Source organism: Bombus terrestris, chromosome 16, assembly GCF_910591885.1.
Source record: "Bombus terrestris chromosome 16, iyBomTerr1.2, whole genome shotgun sequence".
Classification (NCBI taxonomy): Eukaryota; Metazoa; Arthropoda; class Insecta; order Hymenoptera; family Apidae; genus Bombus; species Bombus terrestris.
In genome coordinates this window covers 7,626,586-7,651,193 of record NC_063284.1, presented here as the reverse complement: position 1 = coordinate 7,651,193, position 24,608 = coordinate 7,626,586, and the positions used below count along the sequence as shown (strand labels likewise).

At 32.9% G+C, this 24,608-nt stretch overlaps 1 protein-coding gene and 2 long non-coding RNA genes across 6 annotated transcripts; 1 reads left to right on the top strand and 2 right to left on the bottom strand.

Moving 5' to 3' along the window:
• Positions 1 to 260: 260 nt before the first annotated feature.
• On the bottom strand, positions 261 to 12,642 carry LOC100643669 (elongation of very long chain fatty acids protein 6). 2 transcript variants are annotated; one of them, XM_003401835.3, is made up of 3 exons: positions 11,557 to 12,642; positions 2,005 to 2,398; positions 261 to 1,519 (listed from the first exon to the last, which is right to left on the bottom strand). In XM_003401835.3, the coding sequence occupies exons 2-3, from the start codon at positions 2,331 to 2,333 to the stop codon at positions 970 to 972; spliced, it is 879 nt and encodes a 292-aa protein (XP_003401883.2). In that variant the 5' UTR covers positions 2,334 to 2,398; positions 11,557 to 12,642; the 3' UTR covers positions 261 to 969. The 2 variants fall into 2 exon arrangements, with proteins under 2 accessions (XP_003401883.2, XP_012173305.2); XM_012317915.3 differs by lacking the exon at positions 11,557 to 12,642 and adding an exon at positions 4,949 to 5,176.
• Positions 9,872 to 21,158, top strand: LOC125386553. 3 transcript variants are annotated; one of them, XR_007226817.1, is made up of 4 exons: positions 9,872 to 10,209; positions 10,355 to 10,740; positions 10,869 to 10,988; positions 20,811 to 21,158. It is a non-coding gene; the product is annotated as an uncharacterized LOC125386553 (long non-coding RNA). The 3 variants fall into 3 exon arrangements; XR_007226815.1 differs by lacking the exon at positions 9,872 to 10,209 and having other exon boundaries at positions 10,220 to 10,740; XR_007226816.1 differs by lacking the exon at positions 9,872 to 10,209 and having other exon boundaries at positions 10,220 to 10,740; positions 20,794 to 21,158.
• Positions 20,230 to 20,872, bottom strand: LOC125386552. Its single transcript, XR_007226814.1, has 2 exons — positions 20,736 to 20,872; positions 20,230 to 20,655 (listed from the first exon to the last, which is right to left on the bottom strand). It is a non-coding gene; the product is annotated as an uncharacterized LOC125386552 (long non-coding RNA).
• Positions 21,159 to 24,608: the final 3,450 nt, after the last annotated feature.

Sequence of the window (24,608 nt, the reverse complement as noted above, 5' to 3'; positions counted from 1 at the left end):
GTGTAACTTTGTCCTGTGAAGTTTTTCCGTAAATAAGGAAGATATTTAGATGATCCCATTTGGGTAAGCCACCCAGCTAGGTCACTGGGCCAATTAGCATATAACAATTTGCACAAAATATTGTTCAGAAATAAATCATGCAATATAATACAATAGTTTAGAAATAAACGAAATAGATAATCAGTTTTGTAAGATTGTTTACGTTGTGAAAGTTTGTACGGATGGTAAAAGTAGGTATTTGTAAAAGGAAGTCGAAAATATAAACTTTCTTTCTGCTTTTATTAATTTCCTCTTTCCTTATATAGCCATGGATTACGATTACACTATATACATAGACACACTGAATTTTGTTCTTTAATTAACAAAGCTTTTTTCACAATGTTTATGCATTGATATGCACTGTTGTTCATTCTGTATTTATTTTACGATCAGAGATTTTCAATGAGTATAATGACGATATTAGAGCAAGCGTCGTAATAACCTTTAATATTATTGGACATTTAATCAGTGTCAGTCAAGTCAAAAATTCCAAGAAGTCATCAATTATTGATTACATGAAATATGACTATTTGTCATTAAAATGATATACCATATTTAAGAATAAATTTATTCGGCAAAATACGGTTAAAATCACATATCCGAACGTATCTTATTTTTTGTGAATCCATTTTTCTTACTAATGTTACCTAAAAATATTTCGAAGATATGCTTAACGAAATTTCACTCTTGATTTTGCATTTATTCTAACTTCTTCACGAGCAACTTTTTTGAAAACCATCATCTCCCATACCTTAAGATCAAATACACTAAATGTTTTACAATAATTAAATATCTTATCACTTGCATTATGTCACAACCAATTTTTATCGTTGTAAACTAATGCAGACTCCTAAAACACGTTATAAGTGTTTTCACGAAATGTTATCAGAAAGCGTTTATAGAAAAAGATTTCAAAAACTTTGATATACTTTAGCTAGCTTTTGGTTTATAACACTCCTTTCTTCCATTGACGTGAATGTTCTCTTCGACTTTGTTTTTCCGTTTGTCGAAAAGATAAGCCTCGAAGAAGAATTTTCCAAATAGGATTAAATAACTGAAGTACATGGCAAAACCAAATATAAAATTTTTACGCGTAGTATAGCATTCAAGTCCACAACTTTCTCGATAATAATAAGCCGCAATAGTTACAACGCAACCTATCACCATTTGTAACATCTGCATCGTAGTAATCATCATAGCAAAGCCTTTTGGTAATTTGTATTGCATTGCTTTCAAAGAATAATAAGAATACATCCAGGAATGAACAAAGTAGTTCATTACGGTATACCACCTTGTGGCTGCTGTGGTCTCCGTATATGTGAACCAAGAGTAAAGAACAACAGTTAAATGATGGTAAAAATGTAGAAATATCAATGGTTGCTTTCGTAACACAATGAAGATCGTATCGCCAAATTCTGGGATCTTTGATAGGATAAATACCCATGTCCAAAAGCCACAAACATGATCTTGGAAAAAGTTGCTGAAAAGAAAATAATTCCATTCTTATTGTATATCATAAATTAACATATTTAAAATATCGATTCATTTTGTGAATATGACATTTAAATCAAAGCCATGTATTATGTTCCATACAATGAAACAATAAGAACTTTGTTATTTTGATTTGGAAATATAATCATACAATGTGTATAGTATAGGTCGATATGTTGCGAATTGGTAGACATAACTGATTATATCAATCGATAAAACTCATTTCAGATACAAATTTATACGTGAAATGTTTTTAGAGAATTATTATAAGAATAATATCGTAAACAACTATTAAAAATGTATTTCCTATTTCACTAACGCTTTCCATATATCAATGTTCACTAAATACCAAGCGTAAGAAATTATTTCATATAACAATTCATTTCATTAATAATGTTTCATTAACAATTATTTTTTAAAATCGCCATTCACCTGAAAATATATTAAAAGGTAAAAATATGAAAGTAGCATTACCTAGGTATGCAAATACTGTGGTAAAACCCATGGTGTCTCAATGTAGAGAACATTTCCGGTGCTGTTCTAGAAAATCCGATAATGGAGAACACTGCAAACAATCCACTCCATAATGCAAGCGGACCCTTCAAATCAAACTTTGGTCTACTCGACATGTAATATTTCCCGCCAAAAATTAGGATCACGTAAATAATACAGCAGTAGTAGCAGTACTGAAAATTGTTCTGGAGCCATATTTGAGTATCTGGATAAAAGTAGTTTTTTTCAAAGTTGAAGACAAGCGAGTAGGTAGGTTCAATGATCTGCGGAGAATCCTCTTTATTCATCATTTTTTTTACATCCACTGGTCGCAATTAAAGAAAACACGCAGTCCTTCGCCTACGTTGGCAATTAACTAAAACGTAAAAAGAAGAACTGTTAACATTTTCTGTTAAAACTATGGAAATTGAAATATTTAATAAATGATGTATTAAAATCAATGTAAAATATTCAAAATAAAGTAATAAGACAATACAAAATAATAAATTAGTTCTTTTTGTCTATCGTATTTAATTAAAATTTAATATAATGCATTGTTGATGTTGTTCTGTTTTTATGAGCTTCGTCATTCATTCGAATTTGTTACGTTGTTAATGTTTAATTACAGCAGGATTTGAATTTTTTGTACATTTTCCAGTAGTACTTTGATTGATTGTAGTAGTTTGATTGTTCGGACAATATCGGACAGAAAAGAAAAACAAATATTAAATAAACAAATATAAATTAACTTATGTACATTTGTACTTCTGCTAAATAAATGAAAAATGTATTTCGATTATTAATATATATTTGTAATGGATGACTATAAAAATGAAAATGAGAACAACGAAAGTAATGATAATCTAAATGAAAATAGTGATATAATTATATCTCGTTTTCGCTTTGCTCTAAGTGAGATCCCAACAAAAAATTAACACAATTAAAACGAAAAGGGTTTTGTTTAAAAATATACTAGAAAGAAAACAAGATTCCTTAATCATCTTAAATTTCTTAAACAGCATTATCATTAAATACTATTTTTTATTTATTTAATTTGTACTTTACAAATTGTCCAGCTGAACATTTGGTAATTTTTTCTAACTTTATTGCTAAATAACATGTGGATGGCTGCTCCCAGCGGGATACTATCTTCGAGATGAAGTACTTGAATGTAATAATAATTATTCAACTAATATTATTAAAAATAAAAAACTAGCGTATTCACTGCAATCTTGAGATGTACCCTCCATTAGGCGAACACTTCTCTTTGACGAACTTTTTGGATAAAGAAATTTCTAATGAAGGCAAGGAAAGCAATTCTCTAACGATTACGAGATGAAAACGAAAAAATATTTGCCTGTAATCAAGAATCTGAGATTTTTGTAGTCACATAGAGCCTTTGAAAATGTTAAAATTTAGAAAACTTTAGAACTAAACTAACACAGGCCCGCCAGATTTTTACTTTTAGTAACAAGAGTTCAATAATTGAAGTAATACCCTATTATACGATTACCGCGTATACTAAAAATATACAGGTTTACATGTACATTATTATTACATTCCACTCATCTCCAACATCTTTTAATTAGACTTCAACTCACACCATTTTTTTTTTTTTTTTTTTTTAGATATAGATTTAACTCCTCCTTTTGGAAAAACAAAACAATTGAAGTGAACCAAAGCAAGAAGCAAGCTGTGATTAAACATTTTGGAAATGTGACTAAATTACTTAAGTTCCTTGAAGGAATGTTAAGCTGCAATTAGTAAGCATTAGCAGTAAGTATTAATCTAAGGATTTAAAAAAATGAAGGCACGGCATGAGTTATATACGTTAAGAAAGGAATAATCGTTATTTTTCAAATATTTTTAAATTATTGTTATAAAATTATTAACACTACAACGTTTAATTGCCAACGGTACACTAAAGCATTAAATTTACATATGAGGTTCCTACATATGAAATGACATTTTCAACTTTGCCCAAAAATAAATAAGTTTCATTATTGTAGAAAAGTTATAAAAATTCAATGCTTCTGTTACATTTGTCTTTCACATTTGATTCTTAGTTGTGTTCCACGTTAGGTCTCACTTTCTCAAAAACTATAATATGCCGGAAACTTTTTAACAAAAACTTACAATTTTCATGTTTTCATGAATAGATAAAATAACGGTTGAATCTGATGGTTGAATCTAACGGTTTGATCTGATAAAGGTCTTCAAACAATGCGATTGACATAGATACCCCTAATTTAGGCAAATAATGTATGATGAGGTGGTAACATAAAATACGTAATTAGAAAGTTATGTTCCAATCACAACCACATGATTGCTACACTCGCCGTTGAACAATATAAAATCTTTAGAAAAGTTATGATGCCGATGAAAATAAGAAATTTGAAATATTTTTGATTTCGATAAAATGCAAAATATCGATTCGCAGCTTCGTAAACAATGATATGATACGAAATAAGACCTGAAAGTGTGCACTTCATATGTAGTATATCATTGATTTGTCTATTTACATAACGTGTGTTATATAGCACAAACCACAAAAGGAACTATTCACATAAAAAATTTTTTAGAAAACTACGAAAATGATTGAAATGTGCATATTTATATAATATCTGTATCTTTAACTTAAATGTAACGAATTGTTATTTTTTACATGAAATTTGTTTTCAAATCGGTATTCAAAATAATAAATCAATTAATATAATTTTAGTACTTAATTCAAATTTAGAAATTAAGTCAATAACTTATTAATTAATTGGTAAATTAATTACTAAAGCAAGTTATTCATCATTGTCATATTTAGCTATGGAAAACCTTGGCTTTCGATTTTAGAGGATACACTAAACTTTTGAAAATGAAGCGTTCATTTCTAAATCAAAAAATAAAATTCGATGATAATAATTTCGGTCCATACCAATTTCTTTCCCTCGAGGCAATGATCGACGCCGTTAGTGAGTTCGAGTGTATATATTCCTTAGACGAAATCAGCAAAAATCGATTTTAATCTGCGCTGAATTCTTATACAAATAACATATACAAATAATCAACCAAGGAAGATTGTCACTGATGATTAGTGATTAACTATCATCACACGCAGCGTGTCGTACAGTGTGCAGTGTCGCACTTCCTACTCGAAATAAAACATACTCCTTTGGAATTGTTAACGATAAAAAGCTTGCGCAATTTGCAAAAAGCAGTACGATCATGCAAATTAATACACTTGTATTCGACGTTATTCCATTTATTTCTTACTTTTCTTGTTTCTAGGGACAAGTTGTTGCTAGAGGATTCTAAAAAAAATATAGTTTCTACTTTATAGTTACTATTTAAAAAATATTGTTTATATATTGAATGTTTATTAACATATGTCTTACATCAACTGGCGTTTTTTGTGTAATAGCATACATCACTTACATTTTTTACTGATAGCTAACAATAGATATATACACTAGGTAAAAATAGCACGATATTTGTTTCTACGTCTAATAACTATCAAATATTGTTCCCGAATTTGAAAGATAACAAAGATTTTATTTATGCAGAACAAAAATGTATGAGGAAATTGAAGTCTAAATAATACAAATTATATTCAAATGTCAAAAGAATTATCAGTGGGATAGTACCAATAAAAATTGTATTAACAGATGCACGTATGTATACATATTAAAATATCTACATTAAAGAAACATTTAGTTATGTCCTAAAACTGCAAACAAAAAAGAATGTGATTTTGTCATTACCACCTAATAGTAAAATCCGCAATCACTTAGTTGCCAACTTAATATGATAATGACATAGTTAACCTTCGTACTTTCTATATGTGCCCATCTGCAGGGAATAGCTAGAAAAATTTACCGAATGTCCAGCTGGACAAATTGTAAAGTACAAATTAAATAAAAAAAAAGAATCTATAGAGAAGTTAATAACACATAAATAAAATGATCTTAAATAGCAACAGGCTATCTATAATATTATATTGACACGAAGATGTATTGTCGCCAACATACCTCTACTGGACAAGGTTATGCAAAAAAGGAAATAAAAGATATGTAAAATGACTAGGATCCGATACCTCTCATAACTCATGGATAAACAAAACTATATATTTTAATTTAAGTAAAGAGACTTATTACTACTCCGTGTCTTTATTTTTTTAGCAATATCCACAAAATTGATGTTGTATATGTACATCTGTAGCCATCGATAACAGCAAAGAATGTATACACAGATTACTAAAATTAAAGATGTATATAGATAATTGTACAAAATGATGTCTATATAAATGTACATGTACATGTTTAAATGTAGATGTTTAAATGCAAATGTAAACGTTTGAATGTATGTTAGATGCACGTCTGCCTATATACAGCCTTAATTTTATTAATTCATTTTTCCACGATATATTGAGTCAAATTCGACACGTACCCCAATAAATTAATGTTTTGAATATATCCAAGATACACATTTTCACGTACAAAAGTTTGTTGCATTTAACGCTTTATTTAACTCCGCAAATTCTCAAGGACTATAGAAATTCGGTCTGGCAATCAGTCGTTCAGCACGGTCTCAACGCGTGGCTAATTTCACGTCTGTATGGTTGCGCAAATTGCCCATTGTTTTACCAAAGATCACGTTATTCATTAATTTAAACAAATCTTTCGAAAAATCCCTCACAGCGTTCGTATGAATCCTGATACTTAAATCGATGCAATCCCGCAATCACCGCGATTGTTGAAATTAAAGAATACGATGTACACTTCCCAATTTCAATCTCGTGTCTTAAACACTGCGACAAATAACGATGGTTGATTATATATCGAGTTTGTCGATAATATGGCAGTTATAACGAAACCGATTTTTTATTCCGCTATTTCTTCTCGTGGCTGGGATAGAAATGTCATTCGCTCGCAATTGATAGTATAGATGTCTAATTCATTTTGCGAAATAAGACAGTGAGGTAACTGAAAAAAGGTCCTCGCGATGGTGACATATTATTTATATCAATGAGCGCTAATTTGCATTGATACATAGCAAATTATATGCCAGCAAAATAATCTTCAATGAATAGCAAATTGACATGCTTCCGCAGTTAGATGAAGTGATACGTACTCTTCATTTTCCCATCTATGAACGTTTATAGATATATCATTACATTTCTTAAATTTGCTAATTTGATTCAGCGACATAGGCAGTTGAATGCCATCGGTACAAAGTACGTTAGAGCAGTGTAGGTACGATAACTGTCGGTATGAATATTCGCTAATTGGACAAAAGTCCGCAACGACAGACTAAAAGAAACATGCGTCACATTTGATATTGATAACTGATATTTGAAATTGTATTATCCAAGGTAAGGAAAGATTGCAAACTTCACAAAAAGGTTGATGCTTGTTGCAATTTATCAACAGATGCAATATCTTTGAAAGACTGCTGTCTCGTTCTTGAAACTCCTGTTGTAATGTCCCTCAAATAACACTTGCATAAATCGTATGATCTGTATATTTCATGTTTCCGTGTGCTGAAACTGTTCACTGTGATCTCATTTCGTAACACAAACTCAGTTTCAAATACTACATTCACTTTCAAAATAAAATATTCATGTCCGTTACGTAACTGATGGCGCGATTCGATATGCTCTGCGTTAATAATGCTAGTTAAAGCCACGTGCGAGATGTGACTCGTTAAAAGGTTCAAAGTCTAATCTGCGTATAACTGCGAATATTTTGCGCTAACAGATAGTTTATTCTTCAATTTATCCTGATATTTGTTAGATAAGCTGTAATATTGTAGTATCGTGGACAAATTGCATAAGAAATATCGGATGAATCATAAACAATGTTGCGAGAAAACCTAAATGTCAACAGGACAAAAAGGTCTGGAAACTTTAATGAGTCGAACAGCCCATCAATGTGTCGTCCGTCCTTCAGTCGAATAGTTACGCGGGAGAAGCCCTACGTGACCATGACCGCGGACGGTTACGGAACACATGCGTGGTGGGGCTATGAGAGAAGACAAAGGGATGCTTAAGGGAGAAGGACGAATTAACAAGCAGTCGTAAGTTGAGAGTCGAGATATGGGGAATCGTTAACTAAGAGTCGAGTTGTGAGGAGTCGAGAGTTGAGTTGCCAAGTTGTTATGAGTTGTCTATAACTAAGTAGAATATGGTTCTCCTATCGTTATTAATGTACGCTAATACTTCAAGTTTCTTTCACCTTTATTACTTAACTTTTACACATTTCAAAAATTGTATGTCCTCATTCTTTAATTAGATTGATGAAACCAAACCAGGTAAAAGAAAGTATAATCGAGGAAGGATGATTTGCAGGCACTGACTGCTTGGAATCATCGATACACATACAGATGATTGCTGGATTAATCATCAATTCTCATCTCTGTTACTAAAGAATATGTTATCATTGGTTCAGAGATACATACCAATAGTTTTAAAAGCTGCAGTAGGTTAGCAACAGAGTGCTATATACATAAAACTGTTAATCACACTATTGAATTTATATATAGATTGAATCTGTGAACATACGTAGTGAATTGTAAAAATAGAAAACAAATTAGATTTAAATTAAGATAGATTAAATCCCCTCCCGATAGCCGGTGAAGTTAATGAGAAGGGAAAAAGTGTTATACGCAATTCTTTTATTACAGCACTAGATGAGGCTCACACCTAACATATTGAAACAGAATGATGACCAGTAAAACAATGGTTTGGAGGAAAATCAGACTACCACGATGAAGAATTTGGCAAACGCCTATATGAATATTTCAAGCGATTTTGTAACCATCATAAAGTAGACAAAATGTTATTTTTAATTGGTGCAATAAAAAAAGAGTAAATATTTAAAAATTAAAATAAAAATGAAATATAGAACTAGATGAAATTTCTGAAGAGCTACCTCCTCTCCAATTTCCACAATTTTTAAATATGTTGTAAAGCTTTACCTTTTGGACAATTTGCTCCTATACATATAACCGACCGTAGGTTTTACTTTCCAAGGTATCCACGATTCGTAAATTCTGCCTATAATTGTACTCCCGTATCAGCGTGTGTGTTAGAATTGGTTACCAGCCACCTCACGGCTGGCGAGGAAAACATGTTTGCAGATTTATTTATTTTAAAAACAACGAGAAATTAAAACAATTAGTTTCACTTAAAATTTCATAATTTTATCTTCATAATCCTATATCTAATCACAGAATCAAACAGGAATAGTATGTATGGATTTCGAAGCGCCTAAATGTTATAAATTTGTAAAAAAATATGTTTTTAAATTAACCTGGTAAAATCTAAATTGGAAACTATAGAAACGTTAACTACCTCCTGATTTCGACGATTTTTAAACATATTATAGATATAAACATTTTGAAGAATTTTTTATACATATATAACCGACGGTTGGCTTTAGTTTGCGAGATGTCCGCGGAAAAGAGCCGATGCCACTACAATAAGTTCTGCCTATACTTATGCGTCTGTCGCAGCATACGCATCAGTTTGGTTACTAAATGTCGGTCACTTATCTTCTGTTTGTAAATGATTATCAAGCAAGCTTAAAGGCCTCGTAAAGCAACGTATTTATATATGCGGGATTTTGGTTTGAGTTAGATTTCTCAATGCGGTCACCACAAGGCAGCTTGCGTGAAATTGTAACAAATTAATTATAAAAAAAAATAGACAAATGAATAATTGATATTATTTTATGCAACAGAATAATCATTATTACTTTACGCAAGCGTTGACAATCACCTCGCAACAACCGGATTGGAAAGTCTAACCTAAATCTAAAGCCAATACATTGTTAATATTCGCTTTTAATTGTTATGATGGACATTTCTTGCGCTTTCACAAATGGAATTGTGCACAACTCCCAACCGTAAGATAACTAACCGGCGACCAGTAACGAATACAGACGCAGTCGCTGCCACAGCGTACATCTATAGGCAGAGATACACTGTGTTGGGCCAACAGTTTTTCATGAATATCTTCAACTTAGCGAGTTCATTCCTTATATATATATATAGGAAAACATTGTTCGTCTTGACCGCTACACAATTTGGAATTGGAATCCATTTGGAATGGACTAAAAAGTGGATATTCGTGGCCGAAATCAAAATTCACAACTTCAATATAAAAATATTTTTTGAGATGTGAAATTTTAAGTAAAAGTAATTGTTTTAATTACTCATTATATTATCAATACTCAATATATACATCAAAATAGAGACAATACATCAAACAACAAATAAGTTATGACAAAATTATATTCTCGAACTATATTTTAGTATTTATTTGCAAACAATTTTATTTCAGTTGAACAGGGTTGGTGAAAGGTTTGAGGATTACCAGACGACATATGGCTATTGAAAGTGAAAAGATTTTTCTATATTACTGAGGGAAAAATTCCGAACCAGTTAGTACATGATTGGTGTGAAGAATGAGTGTGAACTCTTATGCAGACGAGTGCGCGAGTGTGAGATACGACACAGAACGGTGTGTAATCCATAAACGGTGTGCATTCCGTTTCTAGTCGTTATGGCCAAAACATGGAGCATAGAGGACATAAGAGTTACTGATGGAAAAGTCTCGTTAAAGTGGATCCCGAAACATTCGGCAAATCCTCGAGCCACCAGTCGAGCTCCATCCGGATTGAACATATTTTGCACGACCTAATTCCCCTGCAATAGCCTACTTAATAGGTAACACTATCTAACCTAATAGTCTACTTAATCTTTTACTCTACTTAGTCTACTTAGTCTACTATATCTTTTCACTTTCAACCTCGTCATCTTCAAGCGTTTCATCTTTAACGTTCGACTTCTTTCAGGGCATAATCTTTAAAAGTTTCTAAAAACGAGACGTCTCTTGGCGCTATTATCTTTCTCTCTTCCTGGTTCCAGACCCTGTATCCCACGGACATGAATAGCACGAAAGTATTCCTTGTTTGGTATGTTCCTCAAATTTTCTTTTTCTAGTTTTCTGATCGAGAACAAATGCAAATTCCCAAATAATCAATATTTATATTTATATTTATAGGTTTATATTTATATGTCTCACGTCTGGTGTAATTTCAATTCAGGTGTAGAATGTTGTTTGTCCTACTTGCTTGGGCAGCAATTGCATATGTAATTCGTAGCTAAAATCGCTTTCGTTCAAAACGGTAAGTCTTCGCAAGAATTCCCTATTGTTTCGAAGATTGTTCGAATTCCTTGTTCAAGTATTCTACACCTGATGATTAAAATTATTGTAAATCGCTTTAATATAATAGAGATTACAAAAAGAACAATGTATCGCTTTTACTGCACACAACAAAAAGAAATCGTGCGCTTGGCACGCTCACGTTATAGACAATTGCCGATAGTACTAACGAAATCTCCAGAATATTCTAGGCAAGAAAGCGGTACCATTGTCCGATCAGTGATATTTTATTATTCTCTCCTTCTGGTTTTCTCTACCATAACTTTGAAATCCCTAAAAGCGTCAGAAGCCTCACTTTTACGTTTGAAAAAGCTTACCTCGCAATATGATTTATCGTCGATAAATGTGATAAAGTACTTGGCCTTTCCAACAGATAGAATCTTCATGGAGCCGCAAAGATTCGAATGTATCAAGTCGAATATCTCGTCTTTTCTTACCGAACTATTTGTAAGCGGCAACTTTATAGTCTTCCAACGTATTTTTCAAGGTCATATTTTCCTTCTCTCTTTTAACATCGACAGCGAATGGTACCTTTCACCTCGCAACAATTTCAAACGACGCACTAGTAGCTAAATTCCATGTTCGCTATGCAGTCCAAACACTAAACATTATCGCAGCGCTACTTTCCGCTCGATTCGCTGTTTTCGTATCCGAGAAATCTTCATTCGCGCGCAATACAATACAGTTTATGGCTGTTCGCAAGCGATTAGCTCTTTCCCTTTTTTTCTTGCATTCATTGGCTTTGTAGGTGATTTCTCTACACCGATGACATCTAAATTTGAAATCCTTCCGATTGCGCAACCTACTCTCTTTCGATTTCCCCTTTTTCGGAGAACCTCTATTTCGTTTAGCTTATCAACTGTATCAAAGAATTTACATACATTGCCATAATTTTGCATTCATTACAAGATGTGTTATTTTAACAGAATGCCTTTCTGAGCTGTCGTCCGAGATTAATATATACTATCCAACATTAGTTATGCTTCGCAGGCGCTACTACATCCTTTGACTTTTATTTCCAACGGATTTACCAAGAGAATTATATTGAATTTCATTTCACTATCGCCGGTTTCTCTGGCATCATCGTGGCTCGTTTTCATTTTTCTTCCGTTCACCAAATCTCACACGTCGTTTTCTATGAGCAGTGCTTCTATTTGTATCTTCCATGTGTCGAAGTTGTTTTCATGCAATATCTAGAGCCCTGATAAACTTGCATGGTTATTTTGATTCACAGAGTTTCTGCACTCAGGCTAACCTCAAAATTCTCCATCACGAGCACTTGTCTTACATCTAGTTTCCTATCTCTCATGATCATCTCGACTCACATCCCATTGACTAGAGTTGATTGATGATCACCAACCAACACATATGAATTAAATTTGAAAATATTTTATTACATGTAAATAATAAATAAAAGTAACTACTCGGTAAACGCTAGCTAACCAAAGAAACGAATGTGTGACGAAACAAACTCGTGACTCTAAAAATACATAAAATAAGTTCAACTGTGTATAGCCTATATGGAAACTATTGCTTTTCAACAATATTCGAATATATTTATTTATCTCGTCTGGAATAATTTTTTGATCTATTAATTCATTATTTTCTTTTCAAATAAAAAGTGCACAACTCTAGTTCTTGTATCAAAATTATGGATATTAAAGTTGCCTTCGTTCACAGACGTCATATTTTTCCATCTCGATTTAGTCATAAAAATTAACTCCTTTGTGAAGTTTATTCGTTTTCTCCCATTTACCTTATAAATAAAGAGTTCATTCTTGGCTACTCTACCAGTCACTGTACCCAGTTAGTCTTAAACATTTTCTGAATTCTTTGTACTGAAACTTTTTACATTTTTCTCGTAACGGTTCCAAGACCTTTAGATTTAGATCTAAGTTTTCTACGGTTCTTCATTTCCGCTAGTCTTGGTATATTTAATTGTGGATTTTCTTTCACTTTCCCTACGATACAACTTTCGTACTTAGGAGACTTGGCGTGTTAGATTGTGGAAAAGATTTTATGGAACACTCGTTTTGTCCCCATGCCGCTGTTTAAGTTATGTTGTGTGGTCAATATATTTGAAACGTGCAGTTTTTTTATTCTCATCAACATCCATCCTCCATCGAGTTTCCGTCATTGAGCCCTTGCTTAACGCTGAGTATTCCAGACAATTCTCCCATGCGTGTACCACAGTCAGCAGCTCTTTCCTGTACAATCTGCAATAGTAGTTTGTCCCATGCCAAACATGGAACTATTTTGCGAATAATATTTTATCTTTAACTGGCAGAAAAGTATGACCTGACGCATACAAATAACGTATTCTTGTCCTTGCGATCTATTTTGACGAAAATTTTAATGAGAAGTAGTGAGAAGTAGTAGAAAACATGAGCTTGTAACGTTACGTTCGTAAACAATCACTTTTAATTTTTCGAAACATGTCACTATGTGCTACGTCTCCGAATATCTTTGTGTGTTGAAAACACGGCATTATTTCCTTTAGTAATTATTATTATTAAAATAGCGGATGTATATACATATACATATTTTTATAGAAAGCAAGTAAAGCATTATACATATTTATATTTGACAGCATATGCACGAATATATTGCATAATATTTGTTATGATAAGTGTAAAAAGATAATAGGTTTATCCATAAGAAACTAGAGGTAGCCTCGAAAACTCGAAAAAAGACAAATTAATAAAAAATTTACAATGACCATCTTAAAGCTCTCTTTGAACCATGTTATATCAAACAAAAAAAAATTTCGATCGATCCATTAACAAGAAAATGATCTAAACTTATCACGTCTCATTGTTGAGTTTCTATATAATAGCCATAAAATATCTAGAAAAAGTTCGACTGTACAAACCTGTGATGCACTGTATAATATCGGGGAAAACTTGGTACAGGGTTTGCAAACATATGTTACGGCTTTTACACGTGATTCTACACTTTCGGATCGACGAAGAACTATTGGAAAAGGAGTTGTAGTTCCGAATACCGATAGTCGATCAAGACAAAATATGGTGGATATCATAGGACGAGATAGTAGTAGATCTGAAATATAAAATCTTATCTTATGGGGAAATCATACCTCCAGAAGATACAAGATCCAATATGTAATAGATATTTACAGCTAAGCTCAAAAACGTTCAATGGGCAGAAAAAAATGACCCACTCGTTTTAAAGAAGGATATCAGAATTGGTTTGGATTAGATAAATCACGGTCGGAAATATTGTCGCCGACGCTACCTAATAGCAGCTAACAAGTCTATTATTATATAGGGGTCAGTATATTCGAAACGCATGATTTCCCGAAGCTGATATTTTATATTTGAAGTATATTATCTTATATAATGATTCTCATCAAATTTTGTTTAGATTGGCGTTTGGTAACATTCGGAAGTTTATCCAAATAAGGTGAATTTTAAAGTCAAATTTTTTTTATTATAGCGTGTAGCACCTCATCATGAGGAAAGAAAGTTTAAAAAAAACCATGAATCCCAAATCAATCGCTGTATTGTAAAATAATTTTAAAGCTTCATTTACTGATGAATGCATTGCATGGACATTATTTACAATACGTTTACGTTTCATAGTTAGATAAAAAGTAAGTAACTTGATGTTAATTAGGAAACAGCAAATTATTTCTTAGCGCGTGAAATAGTCCATCTTAAATAGAATGAAGCACTTAAATTCATGATCTTACATTGTTGCAAGATTGCTTACTATATGAAAAAACTTTTCACGCAAGAATCTAATGGCGTCGAAGAAAGCACGATTTGATATTATTAATTCTTTTTCAGATAAACATGTAAAGGATATATGAAAGTGAAATACTTATTCATAAATAGAATAACATTTCTTCATACGTTGGTCGATGCATCTTAGTATTCCATCTAGGAAAGTATTAAGTTACTTATGTCAAAAACCAACTCAAGAAACACTTATTATTTGTTTTATTTTGTAGTTTTGACCTTGAAATTTAAGATCAAAGTCATTTTTGCGATAGCCTTTTCTAACAAATCTCCAACGATCCGAAGGTATAGTATCATTTGTCAAAAATAGGACATATCTTATATTTATATTTAACTCTCTGTACATACATAAAATCGGTGAAAATACAGTTAATATTTTATGTCCATAACTTGTAAGCTCAACTAGTAAAACCAGTTATAGAAACAAGACTATATTTATTAAATGCGTTTATAATTAAGCTAGGAGGACAAAAGAATAATTTCAAAATTAAACATGCTGTTCAATTCTAAAATAAAACAATGCCTTTCCTCTTACTCTAAATATTCTAATTTACTCTGAAAGCTTTGTTCCGACCGATGCGATGAAACAAAAATGTGAAAATATTCATAGATATTTTTCTAATCCATGTTCGAATACAAGAGGTTACTTTTGAATCGGACCAATTAGCTTGGACGCAGCTATTCTTCAGTATTTTCGAACAATACTTTTAGATTCTCTATGCACTTCGTGTGTCAAAAATAGAAGGTATCATAAATTTGATATTTCCGAAGAAGATAAGCTTGGCGTAATGTTTCCCTACGTGCAGTACCTCGTCGAAGGTGGTTCCCCTCCTCCAGCTCAAAAGAAATTCTGCGACCCATTCCTAACCGTTTCTCGAAGTTTCACTTCTGATCGAAGCTTCGGTAGAGGACGCTCTCTACCTGCAAAGAGCGCTCAAATGGGTAGTTACATAAGTGACATGAATATACAATATAGGCCCGCGAGTCAACCGAATTGGTGGCAACAATGAGATAACCCGATCTTTATATGTTAAGGTTTTACCTCGTAATACAGAGAGGAAATGCGTGGATGAATGTATAATAGTGAGGTGGTATATCGTGGTAATACTCAGATGTTCAACAAAAAGTTTATTATTATTAACAATCACCAGTCAACAATTTATACGATCCACAATTATGATTAACCATCGAAAGTTTACAATCGCGTATCTCGGCTCGTGTTTGCTTCGCTATGATGCTGAACCTTTCGCACTTCGCGGCTTGAGGCAGAATGACTCTTTTGTTCGAAACCAAACGGATTTTTTCCTTAGTTGCCTCTCGATATCCCTACTACACACGCGTTTATTAGATGTACCGCCGCGGTTGCCGCGTATGCATTCTTCCGAATATTCGGCGAAAGAACCGTAGGGATATCGATGGTACATTAGGTATGTCGGCCTTACGCTTTGAAGGTATAGCGCTTTGTGTCGCGAAGCCGTTGGAAAGTTCCGTGCTCGAGTGCCACCACAATAGAAATATATTTAATTAAGTTTAAGTATTGGTATAATGTGTATGCTACTCCAGATCCGCATGCTGGTGTCACATCGAAGACACGGAGAGTGATGAAATTAAGAAATCATTTTAATTAAATCTTCGCATCGTTCGAATGATTTCGCGTAGGATTAAACGTTTCACGAACAAGGTAAGAAAAATTCAGACTTTAGATATGCTGGCAGAGTTTGTTATGTGAATTCAACAGTCATGGTTAAGAATGTTAGAACAGAGTGTCGAGAGCTGATTTTGGGGTTAGGTTTATATACTATGGGTTTGGCTCTTTTGGGAGGGATGTCGCCGAGTTCCAGAGTCAGAGATAGTCATACTGTTACTGGCTGCTGACCCTGGAAAACTGTCTACGTTGTTGTTTCGATGGGCTGCAAGATTTCGTTAGGACCATCAAATTGATTTAGTGCTAAACAATACTCAATGGCTTTGAGGACTAAGGAAACTAAACATTACAAAAGATGTGGAGTTTTTCTTGAAATGAGACCCACTTCAACATTATATATTCACTCTATATCTGAATCGTTCTAAATTATTTAACTCTACAAATTCGCTCTTTCTTTCTCTCAATTAGCATTAATTTGTACATGAACTGTCTTATAACATACTTGAATCTCCCGACACGATAAGGTAAAATGATTTACCAAAATGCCGTAAGTGCAAACGCGACCGGTGCTTATCCCCTTGCCATACTTTTAACACATTTAACTCGGAAGAATCTGGGCTCAAGCAATGCGCTCGAATGGTCGGGAAAGGAGCCGAAGCGGCGGAGACAGAGCGTCGGAACTTGAAACATGATATCTTCGACTGAGTGCGAGAAGCCGCGCCCGTGTTGACTTCACACGATGCTGCTCTTGTGGAATTCAAATGAATTTGAACCAGAAACTTTTAAAAAATATTTTAATTGGGTCATATTATTATTACAGCATATATATTACAGCAAATCTTGTATAAGTAATAATACTGTTGAGGTTGACTGATAGAAAAACGGGGGGATGCATTTGTAATAGAAAAATATATTGAAAAAAATAAAAGGACTCAAACAGTACCGGAAACTTGGCATTCAGCTGCTTCTGGGAATTACAGTTGTAAACGCTTTAATAGTCTACAAGATTATAATAAAGAAGAATACAAATATCAGAAAATTTAGAAAATTATTAGTTATGAAATTATTAGGGTTGACTGATAATGTAATGAAATCTTCTGTGTAACGTAGTTATCATAATATTGTCACCCGAAAAAGTGCTTCTGGACTGTTGAGGTTATCTGATATAGGAACGCGTGGATAAATTTGTAATAGAAATATATATTAAACTAAGTATAAGTATAGTGTATAGTGTATGCTGATCCAAATCCTCACTCTTATAGTGTTATAATACAATAAAAGCGATACGGAGCACGTTCATATATTTATAGCAAAGGACATTACCAAAAAATTAAGCTTATAGCTTTAGCTAAAGGCTACAAGAAATAGCAATAGAAATCTATTGATAGCTCCTTTGTTTCTGGACCTTGTAACTCAAAACATTGTTTATATTCAAGGGCACAATAACATGGACCTTATTTAGAATAATTTTTTTGTTTCACTAAATTCTATTCTTTGCATAACAGCGGTTTTCAGGTTACGGATATACAAAAGTAAAAAAATTTTTTTTATTATTATTTAATTTGTACTTTACAATTTGTCCAGCTGGACGTGTGGTAAATTTTTCTAACTTTATTGCTAAATAACACGTGGATAGCTACCCTCAGCGGGATACCATCTTCGAGTTTGACTATCGCATTAATGACTCATCGATACTTACATCTTTATCCGGCGTGTAAATGTTATTAAATTTTTCGTTCCAGTAATATCGTAATATCTAGCAAAATCTTTTAAAACGCATTACTTTTTCAAATAGGTGTCTGTATGACTTTTCGTTTAGGCCAATATATTTGTATATTTGGTTTTTTGACTTGTGTCATCAAAATACAAAACGCATAATAGGCCATCATTTCGTCGTGGGTAACTGGAAACCAAGCATCATCCACTTTCCTTTTTCTCTTATTGTTTATTATTTGATGGGCGTAAAGATTTGTTGCGTAATTAATATGTCCCACAAATTTTCCTCGAACACAATAAAAAATAAATCTAATAATCCGTGATTCGCGCCTAGCTGATTTAAAACATAGTCTTTTACACCACAAGACTCGAAATATTTCCAAATTATTGGTGTATTATCAGTTTCCTTCCAGTCCCATTTAACACTCAATTCAGATTTTGTATTTTCTTCTTCACTACTGTCATCTATGATGAATCTTCTCGCGAGATTCCTCATTGGCACAATCACGTTGCTGTCATTAGAATCTTCATCACTGCTTGTAATTCTTTCTTTAGAATTATTTGCTTTTTTAGTAATTTCGCTCCTTTTCTTAAACATGATGGAGGGTTTGACAAAAAAAAAAGATCGTAAAAATATTACATTTTGTAGAGTATACGTAAGAAACGTGCAAGTCGAAGCAACTCATGCAGTGCAATGGCAAGAACTGAAGAACGACTGAAGCTTTCTTGGTCTCTCCGAATGCCTATGTTTGTTTAGCTTTTAACTGTTATCTGCGCCACGAAAATGTCTATTAAGTAGCACATTGGGACAAAAGACCCCATTCGAGACGTTCATACTTGGCCCGAGATTAAGACCACGAACCTGACTCGTGATATTTAGGTTTGGCTCAAAATTCTCATACGAGTCAGACTCGTCAAAGTATGGCAAGAGATTAATAATACTACTAATAATAATAACGACACGGTAATGTCATCGATAACTGAGTGCTTCACACATCATCACACGATCGTTAACATTCCATATTTCGATGGATCGAGTATGCCTTGGAAGATTTTCTGCAAAACATTAAGAATGGCAACATATTCCTAAAGAACTGCAAGGTTTGTTCGTAAATGCAGTATTATCTAAACTATAGAATCACGCCCACTATAGCATTTACAGATATACTTTACGTCGATAACGTATTGATTAAACATTTCAAAGATCAATTCGCAGTCGATAAAACGTATCTGTATTATCAACGTGAAATAGCTAGGGGTGTATGTGCCATAATGAAATCGTCGGTAATTTCTATGACCATATTCACATTGTTATCAACGGAACTCAGATTGCACTCAAGGACAAATACGGGAAGATCACGAATGAGAGCATTAAACCGCTAGCAGATAACGCAATAGATGCGTTCATTCGTGGATTACCGGACCTGGAGACTGTCACAGATACGCGGATGCCAAGTGAATTCATTTTTCTTTCCTTTCTATCTGAGTACCAAGCCATAAATCTCATCCACACTTACAACCCACCATACTTACCATCACATTTCCTATAATTATATAATTACTATCTTTAATAATACTCTTATATTTTATTACTAATACCTTTCGTTCCTTTAAATAGAATTTATTTAACATTAATCACTTTCCATATAGTATCCCTGCAATTACAAAATTCCAACCGTGTTAGTTTTTACTAATATATTTTCAGATTATAATTACTACCTTTGATCATAGCATTCTATTCCATTATTCACATATTTTACAACTACATATTTCTTATATTTATATTTATATTTATATTCTATATACCAATTATATTTCAATCCTAATTTTACAATTTATGATTAATAATTAAATGAAAAACTCACATATATTTTCTAAATGTATTTTTATTTATTCTTTAATCTCCTAAAACCCAAATAAATCCATTCTTCTACCATCCACAAAATTATATTATCTTAAGTAGTAACTATTATCATTTTATACTCTCTTTTCACTCTCTTCTTACTTCTTTCAATTTTCATATATCTAACCTACAATCTTTTTACATATTTTACAATTTCCACAAAACTAATCCATGTTTCCGCAAGCTCTTACACTAAATCAACATCGCTATTATGTTCCATTCTTAATCTTTCACACATCCAGATTTCGTACGCCCTTATTTTATTTACACATTTTTATTATGCAATTCGTCTTCTCACCATTTCCTCATTATCAGCGATTAAACGCTTTTTTTCCCTTCTTCTTTAATCCTCTTGCTATTCGTCGTTGTTCGCCACAGTTCACTTCTCCAGCTGCAACACATGTTCGCTGGCAATTTTTAGCAAAAGAAACAAACCAGTATAACGTATAACCAATATGACAACTAGAATACCTTTCCCGTTATATTTGCCTTAATCTACGATCAACATACTTTTACGTTAAACTTCCAGGTACTTTTACGTTCCAGATACAGCAATCTTACACAGCTCCGACCACGTAAAACTCGCAACTATGGAACATGTACTCGTCAGATGGCCGAGTCAACACGGACAAGATATCGGTCATGAACTACGTAGCGTTCAGTTCGACGATTCCGTCCAATAAACTATTCTATTCCTATTTTCGAATAAATTTAACCCATATAAAAGATTCAATGTATTTCCCTTCTTAAGCTATCGTGTCGAAATAGTCTTATTTCCCTATCTTCCATATAGTTTTAGTATCGTCTTACTTAATCTAGCTCCTGTCATCTTCTATTTTTTTCTTTCTATCTATATCTTGTTTCTTCATTTTTCGTTTCCTTTGGTACAAAGCAGCGAATATAAAATTATAAAATTATAAAATATAAACTATATCGTGTATTTTGTATTCGTTATTACATTCCCCAATAAAACATTAACTAGCCTAATAACTACACTGATGACCATTTGCGTGCAGATTGGCAGCAGAATGTAACAAACTCTGCGCAGCGTAATTAGACGGCAGGAAGGCAGCAGAAATCCAGCAGATTCTGCACAACTTCAGTCAGATTTAAAATCGCGTATATATTGTCATTTAAATATGCCCATTAAATTAACTGTTATTACTATTAATATCATTGTAGGCAAATAAATAATTTTCGTACTACTTTATTCTATTATTAATGGATATATATTTATTGCTTTATATCATACATTTATGTATTAACATAAATTTACATTTAGCATCTAATGCCTCATCAGGGATTTATTCAGGGAAGGCATTTATGCCTTGCATAAAGAACTTCGGAAGGTCGTTGGATAAAAATACGCATAAAAACGTAAAGAAGCGAGTAGTTCTTTCATGTGTAGAAAGAAACATGATGTTTTTACACAAAAAAGTTTCGATTGAGAGATATAAGTATTGAAAAGATGTAGAAAATAAGACCCGTAGTTTTAAAATCAGAACATATGTTAACTTGCAAAAAGATAAAAATATCGTGCCATCTTACTATTGAAAACATAAAGTTACTAGGTCGCATAGTGTTACCTCTATGAAACCGTAACGCTGCCATAGCTATTTTATCGGATTTTATTCTGACGAGCGTAGAACAATAATCGAAATGTGGCAATCACGTTCTAGGATGAGATTTATCAACTATGCTTTCGTTAGGAAATTTAAGATCTATATATTAGGTCATCCCATAAGTTCGCGCCGACTTTTGTGTATACATTTCATGTGTCGATTTATAAACATACGGCGATAAGGGATCAATGCACTTGAAAAATGGGAAGAAGTTGTACAACGAGAGGGGGATTACATTTTTTCATGAAACTGAAAAGTATGTAAACAATCTTAACATATATAACCGCTCGAAAAACGGAAAGAACTTATGGGATGACCTAATACATTGTTGTTCCTTTCATTCGCCGTTTATTTGTCACTTGACACGATTACACAGACGATCGAAAAAAAGTGAATGAGTGAAAGTAGGAGTAAGAATGTATAAAATGCCAATAATATACATATATATGTATACATACCCATACTTTTCATGAAATCTTCATAAAGTTGTCGATGGTCTACAGGGCGGCGATTATACGTGTAGGAAAAAGTTGTTGAGAATCATTGTGCCGACAACAAATTCGAAAATCATTGAAATCGGAGAGAGAAAGACCTTAATATAAATAATGATCGAAAGTAGGAATGAGCAACATTCGTAACTTGCGTAAAATCTCAATAATACAGGTAACTGAGACGCGAATAATGAGTTTGATGAAAAATGTTAGACGATCTGTTTACATCCAACAGTCATTGATCTCTATATCTTTGTGCCATGTTTTACAAATCTAAATAATCATCCACAATTGCATATGCAAGGCTACAAGAAAAGTCTTCGAAAAACTGTTCCGACGATAACACGATTTTGACAACCGAATAATTAAATTCTTTGATCATAGTTAAAATTTTAACTATCATAGTTAAAATTTTAACGAGTCGATCATTTTAAATTTCAGAGCAATACAAAATAAAGCTTAATATGAATTTCAATTATGTTATTATTCATTAATTAAATCTATGGCCACACAACGGATTTGAAAGACTAATCCAAAAATCTAACTAAGACCATTAATGATAATCATTTTTAATATGCAGTCGTGCACGGTGTCGTAATTCAAAGGATCCGTGGAATACTCAAGCTCGGCCAACCTTCGTTTATACATATGTACTATATATAAACAAAAGATAGAAGTTAGGTTTTAAATCCGGCTGTCGCAAGGCAGTCGACAATCATAAAGACGCATGAATGAGCTAAAAGAACGATATAAGAATAAAGAAAGAACGCTGCATAGAAGTTTGTGTTCTTGTTTAATAACGCGTGCACATCCGTACAGTAAATATGTAAGTATATAACACCGATTAACAAACCAGTGTGCATGTCTGATTAGACAAGGACAGAAGAGGCCTCCCATGCGATATTCTCTTTCTATTCGTATATCGCATCCACTTACACGGTAACATATAACTCGCTATATATTCTGTCTTTATATTTTTATATCGTCAATTAACATTACAATTATAGGCAGAATTCACTGTAGTAATATTGATAGTTTATTGTGCACAATCGCAGGACTGTGGCTGGGCGATAGTTAGAGGAAAAAGTTGTTCAAAATGTTGTTTTCTACAACATATTCAAAAATCATCGAAATCGGAGGAGTAGCTTTCAATACAATTCAGCACAGTTTCGCCAATTAAAAATTGATTTACGACATTCGGGTGATAAAAGTAGTCTTTTGTATTTAAAAAATTATTGTTTAAGAAACTTAAACTTTTGTGAATGGGAGCGAATGAAAATCGTAGATATTAAATTAATAATTCCAAAAGTATCGAGAAGTGTCAGCAGTCGGGATGTATTGAAATTGAAAAACATTAGAAATATATTGTACGTAACAGACTCTGTACCATTATAAACAATTGTATCATGATATGATTGAAGAAGTACAGATTGGAGAAGTATAGGATTCCTACACTTTATTTGCAAGATGCCTTGTTCTTACCTTACTTGTAATTTCATAGGAAAATTTAGTTTCAATTCAAATCACTACTATACTGAATCGGTAACGTTGTATACGATATGAAAATGGTATACAGGGTCAGCCGTCAGGTGATCCTCGAAATATGGGACACAAAAAAGCATTCTACGTCAATTCTATTATGTACCTCGTTGACGAGTCGTCGCTGGTGATTAAATGCAGAAGTTTAACAAATCGACCCCAGCGCTACGACCAGCGGTTGATTTGTCAAGCACATCTTTCGATATTACAAGCCTTACCACTGCCATGGAGGTTTCCAGACTATGTATACGACATTGGTTCAAATTTGATGTTCTCGAATACAAAGTGACATATGAAAAAATGTTATTCTATTAATCTTCTTTTTGTCTTTTCATAAGAAACCACCCTATAACCATTTGTACATGTTATTCGACTGTACCCAGTATATTACATTGGAATAGGAAATCTGTAGTTATTTATACAGAACTATCTCTCATTTAAATGCATCATAATTTATTCAACAGTGAAGAAATCGATAGATCACGGCAGAACTTTTGCACTCACCTGATATTTGGATCCATATTTATTCATTAATACTGTAATGGAACCTGTGGCGATTATACTGATAAAAGCTGATTTCAAGATGTATATAGAAGTTACACTTACTGCAAACGTATATCTAATAAAAAATTAGTATATAGCATGAATCTCTTAAACATATAATAAGTGTTAAAGATGTTCTCATTGAATAT